The sequence below is a fragment of the Pyrgilauda ruficollis genome, unplaced genomic scaffold (genome assembly GCF_017590135.1).
Source record: "Pyrgilauda ruficollis isolate IOZ18807 unplaced genomic scaffold, ASM1759013v1 scaffold1, whole genome shotgun sequence".
Taxonomy (NCBI): Eukaryota; Metazoa; Chordata; class Aves; order Passeriformes; family Passeridae; genus Pyrgilauda; species Pyrgilauda ruficollis.
The window spans coordinates 20,208,092-20,216,714 of NW_024508100.1; the positions used below are offsets into that span (position 1 = coordinate 20,208,092).

An 8,623-nucleotide genomic window follows, 5' to 3' on the forward strand; every position below is an offset into this window, starting at 1 on the left:
GCCATGCTCTCAAACAGCAACTCCAGGTCCTTTTGGAAGAGCTGCTTCCAAGCTAGCTAGCTCCAGTCCTGCTGAAGGGGGCTTTCCATTCAGGTGCAGGACTTTGGCACTCACCCTTGATGAATTTTATAATGCTCCTGTCAACCCATTACCCCAGGCTCTCCTGCTCCCTCAGAACTGCAGCCCCGTCTGCAAACACATGCACTTGGTAAAAAAGTAATATTTCAAGATGGAAAAATAAGGTCTTCAAGAAACATTATGCTAAAATCATCATTCCTGAGGTTCTGAGCAGTTCTTGCTCTACCCCAGACACGGGAGGAAATGGGACACACTTCTCACTTCTCTTTCCTTGCAGCAATTACTTCATTTTCTGATTACAAACTTAAAGAACATATTGTATGATGTCTTATCATGTTGTTGTATGATGTCTTCTTTTCACAGAATCATGGAACCATTTAGTTTGGAAAAGACCTCTGAGATCATCAAGTCCAACCTTTGACTGATCACCACCTTGTAAACAAGAGCCACAGAGTTGTTTCTCAGACACCTCCAGGGATACCACCTCCCAGCAAAGCAGTCCCTCCCAATGCTTAACAACCCCTTCTGGGAACAAATTCATCCCCCTGTCCAATCTGAACCTCCCCTGGCACAGTCTGAAGCCATTTCCTCTTGTCCTGTCTCTAGCTGCCTGAGAGAAGAGGTTGACCCCCACCTTTACAACCTCCTTTCAGGCAGCTGTAGAGAGTGATAAGGGCCCCTCTGAGCCTCTTCTTCTCCAGGATAAAAAACCCCAGCTCCCTCAGCTACTCCTCACAGGACTTAACCTCTAGATCTTTCACCAGCTCCACTGCCCCTCTTTGGACACACTCCAACACCTCAATGTTTTTTCCCATAATGAGGGATCCAGAACTGAACACAGGACTTGAGGTGCAATTTTGTTTTCTCAGTTGGTAAGTTTTACCCTCTTTGCGGGTTTTGACCATACCATGCAATCAAATAACCAGAATGTTAACAGCCATAGTCCACTGTTCATCTAGACAAAGCAGCAGGAAACAAATGAAGACTTGAACAGAAGGTAAGAGGATAACCAAAGCACATTATAGAACCTAAGTACATACAACTGAAGAGGGACAACAGGTATTAAAGAAAGGTCAAAATATCCCCAAACTGCTAAGGAGGGACACAGCGCTGATAACTTCTCTGGATGCGTGAAACACACACTAACCATGGCAGTACCAGATCTCCTGGAAGTTTCAGACTGATCATCACACAAAAATACAAAGACAGGAACACATAAATCCATGTGTCACACGTCAGCACACCATGCACACACTATCTACACTTGACTGATGAAAGGTTAATTGCCATCAAATTCAAAATGAGCAGATACAGTGTTGATGGGCTAAGTGCTTTGATCCAAGATACACTTTCCACAGTGAAACTAGACTTAAAACAAACCTTTGATAAATGAATGCTGAGAACCATAACCTCAATAAAAAGAAGTTAACATAATTAAATGCCATCCCACACTAACTATAAAATTCATCAAATTGCAAAGTCAATTTTCTACCTCAAAATATCATCAGCATCTCAAAAAATATATCAAATGAGCAATCCTTTATAAGGCATTACCAGTCACTTAAGCTGATGCTATTTCATCATATCCATTTGAACATCTGTTCTAACACAATTAATCACGTATTTCCTGCAAAATCTTCAGGTGACAAGAAATCTACTACAACCATTCATAAAACCAAACTTATTTGAAATAGTCCCAAATTCTGGTACACATGTGAGCAGGTACCATCCTTCTCCCACAAGAGCCAAAGAAATAGGCATGGACTGAAGCAGCAACAGAACCAGAGACTTGCACTGAATCACACACTGTAATTGCAGCATGTAAGTAAATTTGGCTTGAAATTACAGAAAAAGCCATGCAACTACAATAACTAGGCAATGACAACATGTACCCAATAGAAATAAAATTAATAGGTTCTACCAAAATTTTAGTGTAAAATTAGGCAATTATGGACTAATCCAAAGGTCACTTAAGTTAATGAATAATTGTATAGAAAGGTGAATATACTCTGTAAGGAATAATGGAAATACCGAAACCATGTAATCAAAAGCTTGCTGTGCTTCTCTATGCACAGAATTGTCTTCTCTGATGTAACTTATTTTGTATTACATTAACATATCTTTAAAACAGGAGAATTACACCTCTCATTAGATGGTGACTAAAATTTAGGGTAGTCAGAGTTGTACCCTGCTGGACACAACCCCCAGGCCATCAGCTGGACAGCCCTCACTGGCCAAGCAAGAACCTAAGGTCCAGGTCCACAGGTCACCAGCAGCAGGTCTGACACAACCCAATCCATACCCAATGGCTGTATGGTGATGATATTAAGAACTGTTCTCCTTCAGAGAAAAGCACTGAGGACACTTTAAAAAAAAAAAATCTACACAGTTTATTCCGTGACATAAATATAACATTGGACAATGAAATAAAAAAAAAAAATTGTGATTTACATTGGTAGTTTACCAACTAAATACACACTTGATGCTACAAATTTTACTAATATAAATTCTATCCAGGTGAATTTTATTTAGAAAGAAAAACTGAAAAATAATACTACATTACTACTAATAATAATAGCACTTAATCCCTCATGGTACACTGCCTTAAACAAGAAGAAAACCATATTAAAGGAAAAGACTAACAATCTATTTGAGACATCAAATAATTTAATCAAAAGGGAATGTATCTTGTTCTACCTCAATTCTTCCTACCCACTAAGTCTGTCTCTCCTCCTTGAAACAAAGAAAAATTGCTGCATATAAATTTAGAAACACAGAATTAGCCATTCACACCTTACCAGCCACGAATGTAGTGACACAGAAAAGGATTTGACAACCAAGGCAAAAAGAACATGAGTTACACTTCAACAGTATTGGAGCTAATCCTGCGAGAGAGCATCTAAGCAGTATGAAGTAGTAGTGAAGCAATATTCTGTGTGTATTTCTACTTCAGACAAGAAACTGGAAAGCACTTAAAATTGGTTAAGCAAATAATTAAATATTTTATGAAGAAATGCAGGTATCTCAGTTTACTTATGTGAGAGGAGAATGTAAGCAGCTATCAAGGTGTCTCTTAAACTACATATACCAGGATGTGCTTTGAAGATCAGTCCGTATGACTATAGCATGGGTTAACCCAATTCAGTGGACATTTCCACTCTGCATCTCCAGTTGTGACATATCTGTACAGAACTTTCATTTTGGACTAGATCATTCATCCTGCAACAACTGCTTGGAATCTGACCGCACTGGAGCTTCCTGTCACCCTGAGGTGAGGAGATTTCTACAACATATTATGAAAGACTAGGCTGGAAAGAGAAAGGCACCAGGATGCTTTCTGACCAAAATGCTGATTCCTTTAATAATTTTCAGGATTCCCTTGAGATGCTCTGAGTTCTTGTCAGGGAAAAACTTGACAAAGGCAATCAGAACAAGGAGAGCTTTGATGACTGGTATCTTGCTGAAGAGCAGATGGATGCAGACCACACCCTGTTCCTGAAGCGCAGCTGCAGCCACTGGTCTATACCTTGAGGCTACCCTGCAGAACCAGAAGTATAAAAGAGGACATGGATTTCCCCACAATCAGATGGACATGGGAATCCAGTGGCTGAGCCAGGTGTAGCAGGTTGCACTGGGAACAGGAGATCCACTGGCTGGGAGCCAGAGAAACCTCAGACTAGAAATACTGTCTAATATTTCATCAGATTCCTCCTCACCAAGTCTGTATGCAGGGACTTAGTTAAACTGAAGGCGCAAACCTGATAGAGATGCCAGGGTAAAATCTCTAATTTTGTCTAGCCTTTTATACATTCTTATACAAGACCAGATTATCTCAACAAATCCTACTGACTGGAAAATCCCCAATTAAGGCATATTTTAGAAACTATTTCCATCATATCCATGTCACTGAAATTTCCCCCTTTATTGAAATAAGTTCTGCTCTGATGAACTCCTGATGACCTTCCTAGTCTCCCTAGTAACCTCAGTGTTGCGCCATGATTTACCATTTTAGGTTTATATATATATAGAATAAATGTTTTTAATAGGCCTGTAGGCCACTGAACTCACCACAATATTTTCAATCTTAAATAGTGTTCGCATGAGTAAAAATTCAAAATCAGGACTTCTGTGTCACCTTCAGATTAATTCAGTTGCATCTGAATTACTCTGTACAAATTATTACTATTCAGAGAATTTGTTAAGAAATAAAAGTTAGTGTCATTGTCATCCACCAGCCTTTGAAAGGTTCCTGTCAGTGTGTTACAATCATTTATAATTAGTACTTGTCTCTGCTGCTCTTTACCAACTAAGTTATGATATCGTTATTTTACTCACATGATCAATTTAGGATGCAGTGCAAGAAAGAGTTATACAGGTAATTCAAAAAAGTGCTACTCTCTTCTATCATAAATGGTACTACAAAAAAGGACTTTGAGACGGTCACTTTTGGTTTTCTGTGAATTCAACACACATGACTCTTTTAGTTTGTATATATATGATAGCCCAAACCAAAGCAACTCACTTTCAAACAGTGCATAAACCTAGCCCATTTAAGTGGTCCTACCTATTAGGTGTTCTGTTTGACCCCTACTAACACAATTCCTCTAGAGCTTCAAAGAAAAAACACCTATTCTCCTGATGCCCTTGTAATCTACTCTGTAGACAGACTTGTGCATTCAGAAAAAGAAGTTGAACAAGCTCAACAAGTGCTCACCTGTAAACTTTTCTGTCCAGCTCAAAAAAGCTTGAATATGCAGCAAAGGTAGTTTTTTTTAACATCAGGCACATTTAATAAACAGAAAGTTAAAAGTAAATGAAAATTTGTTTCAATTTGCTGAGAGACTATTTAACAGATTGACATAGTTTGAAGTTTCCTTGAAACCGCTGTAAGAAGATTATGTGCAAAGAATATAAGTATTTCTTAGTATTTAGGTCCCTTTAAACTTTATACCAACAAAAGAAAATATTAACAAACTTTCAATAAAATAAACTGTATTTTAAGCCACTGGGAGTGCTGAATAACAAGTTCTTTGTTGTCACATCATGAACAAAGAACGTAAGAGTGAGGATAATAATGAATAAACACCACAGATGTTCAAATGAAACAGTAAATCACTATTATCAAGCACTAAGAAACCAACATTGTTATGACAGGCTTAACTCTGATCCAGGAATTTATAGGAGAGGAAAACGTAGGCTGTATTATATATTTTCCTAAGAGATACTTTGAAAAGAAAATATCAGTTGACATTTGTACCTGCTGACAGTTGCATTTCAATAGAGCATTTATAATTGCTTTGAGAACATCAGACTACAAAACAAAAGGGAAGCTATGGCCAAAATTAAGTTAAGCTTACAATATACTTTTAGGCATGCTGACCAGCACATACCATTTACAGAAGTATAAATTAAAATAAAAGTTACAGTTATGGTGTACTTGCATGGGTGGAACTAAGAAAATAACATTAATTATATTGTCAGTTCTTATGCTCTGCCTATCAATTATCTGTTTATTTGAATTCAACAATAATAATGGGTTTGCCGAACATTTAGGACTACAGTGACTGCTGGGTAAGTACTCTTTCCCTGCACACATCTTGTAGAAAGGCTCACAGCACAATTTCTGATACAGAAGAGATATCTGCTATTGACAACAGTCCTTCAAAATACTGACCCATTAAATTACATCAAGTGCATTGGCCATTCTGACCTGCAAGTGCTGAAGGTGAAGAACTGGAGGTAAACAACTCCTTTATGGGAAAGAGTTCCCAGACTTTGGTGTAATGTCATGGTGTAATGTTTGGTGCCATGTCATGGAACAGCTTCTGGAGCAGTATCTTAAAAGAATAAACTCTTGGTTGGGCTCAACTTCCAGTGTCCTTGCTTAGGCTTTAGCTCCATTTGTTGCAGCTGAAGCAACTTTATTCATACTCAGCACAAAGTACTTTGTGTATACATGCATACTAAAAATGATGCAATTTGCATCCTTTTAAAAATATGTGTTGAAAAGGCAGACTGGCTCCTGCAAGATAGTTTTAGAAAAACTGGCAGAGTTGGTTCAGCCCGGTCTGCTCTTGAGAAAAAGCATTACTCCTGTGTTTTAGTTTGAGCTTCAAGGAAAATCTTGGGCTGAAACTATAGAGAGGCATCCAAAGAAGCAGATAAATAGTATTTCCATCCTACTTTGGAGCAGACTTTAAAGAGTGCCAGAGGTCCTAAGATCCCCGGAAACACCCATGAATTGCAATGCACTACATACCAGAAAATCGTGATCTGCACCCCATGTCCATCTGATGTCACTTAAAAGAAAAAAAAAAAAAAAAAAAAAGGAAGGGGGGGAAATCTTGCAAACACCAGTTTTCCATGTAGCCTCTGAAAAACAAAGTCAAGGCTGAAAACAGTTGATTCAGATACATGGATATTCATAGCAAAGGTTCCCTTTTATCTGAGATGTCCTGGAACACAGAACAAAACAATGCATGTAAGTTACCTCTTTTTCTCACTTCTTATCACCTTATTTATAAATTGTAATGTTAATGAGATGCATCCATAGTAATCTACACCTAGTTTTATAATCCCACAGTCTGACAAGCAAAGCAAATTTTTTTTTTTTTGGTAGTTCTCCTCCTTTGTAACAAAGTCTTTGAACTGATAAATTAGCATGCATATTCTTTTCTCTCAAACCACTTGATAATTTCTTTCACACCTGAGGTACACTATGATCGTTAAGAAACATTCTGAAGATGCACAGCTGCACTGGTATCATTTTCATCAATGCCTTTGAAAAACATTTCCATAATTTATCAAGGTTTTAAAAGACACAGGCTAAGAAAATTATAATCAGTGGTTTTTCAACTAGGATAACACAGCAGCCTTCTGAAGATGAGAGATGTGATGAGATCAACATACCTCAAACATCATTCAGTTTGGGGAAGGGGTCTAGAGTATGATGGACTTCAAAATTTTTAATAGATTTTTTCCCTTTTTTTTTTTTTGCCAGCCTTTACACTGCACATTTTTATACCCTGTAGAATGATAACTTCGTCTTCCATTTAAAACACACACTGAGCAACAGTCAAATACCCTTTATTTATACCTAAAGTGCTGCTTTGTGATTTTTATGAGTGAAACCTGTGGAATGGTTCGTATTAGCTCTGCATCATTAATGGAGTTGAATTATCACGTTGCTTTTCGTTGTTATGGGTACTAATAACACATGTCCACAGCTGTACCAAACTGTTGTTTCTTCAGAGGTCTCCAGCTCAATTTTCTAACTCTCCTTTAAAACGCACGTTTCCAACTTCTGGGACCTGAGCAGCTGCGCTGCTCCATCCCACGCGTGAGGCGGATCCCGCTCCCGAGCGCTGCAGCGGCAGGAGCCGGTGCCGTGCGGGAGGCCCGGCACAGGTCCCACTGCCGCGGTGGCTGCCCCGCACCAGCAGCCGCAGCCGCGCCAGCCGCGCTCCCGGCCCCTCTCCCCGCAGCCGCCGCCGGGGACGGGCGGCACCGCGCGGGGGGCTCGGGGCACCGGGCCGCCCTCGGCACGGGGAGCTTTACCAGCGCCGAGCCGAGCCTGGACTCAGCAACCCGCCCAGCGAACAAGTGGGATGCGGCTGAAGTTTTACTTTGCCGGTGCCGGCTCCCGCCGCAGCCGCCCGCGGGAGCCACAGCGGCAGCACCGACACCTTTTCTGGCCGAAGTTTGGCGGCGCAACACGCCGCCTCTCCTGCTCCTGCCCCTGCCCCAGTCCCTGCCCCTGCCCCGGCCCCCGCCCGGAGCCCCCGGGCTCAGCCTGGGCGCGATTGGCGGTTCGGAGTGGCGGCGGGGGCAGGTGCGCGTCCCCGCCGTACTCACCCGCTCCCCAGGCGCACGGTCAGCAGCAGCAGCAGCAGCCGGGCCCCGCGGCGGCCGATCCAGCGGGGCGCGGGGCCCCCCCATGCATCCATGAGCGTGAAGGCGCGCTCCCTTGCCCGAGTTTTCTCCGGAGAGCCTGGGAAATTGCGACCCTACCGATCCCACCACCCCGCGGCACACGGCAGGGAGAGGGAGAGGAGGGGAGGAGAGGGGAAGGGGGGGAAAAAATAAAATAAAACACCCAAACAGGTAGAAACCCACTCTGCAAGGGCCGAGCAACTCGCCCAATAGGCTCATCAGGTTGCTTCATAAATTATCCTAAAAACTGTTGGACGAATCAATCCCTAGCAGAGGTGGAGCCTCCTTTACTAGAAGGGAAACATGCCTGGGAGAAAGGGTGGCATTGATTTGGGTATTTTTCTCCAAAGAGGGAAATGGACCAGACCTTACGTATGTACATATACATGTAAATATAAATAGGCAAAATGTATAAAATGTTAAATACATGTTTAAAGCTACACATATACGTTTAAATATTTCTATTTTTGAAGCTACTCAGAGGGCGACTCTCAGAGACGCAGCCGGTCCGGTCCTCCCTGCCTAGCGGAGACCCGCAGCCGGGAGCAGAGGCACAGGAGGATGTGCACGGACACCCGCGGGGCTGCGCGTCTCTACGTCTGGCACGATGGAG

General features: G+C 41.7%; 1 protein-coding gene across 1 annotated transcript in view; it reads right to left on the bottom strand.

Moving 5' to 3' along the window:
- GABRG1 (gamma-aminobutyric acid type A receptor subunit gamma1) overlaps positions 1-8,024 on the bottom strand; it is a 51,798-nt gene extending 43,774 nt beyond the window's left edge. The window contains exon 1 of the mRNA XM_041482636.1: positions 7,933-8,024. Within this exon, the coding sequence (XP_041338570.1) occupies positions 7,933-8,024 (92 nt within the window). The remainder of the gene's footprint in view (positions 1-7,932) is intronic.
- Positions 8,025-8,623: the final 599 nt, after the last annotated feature.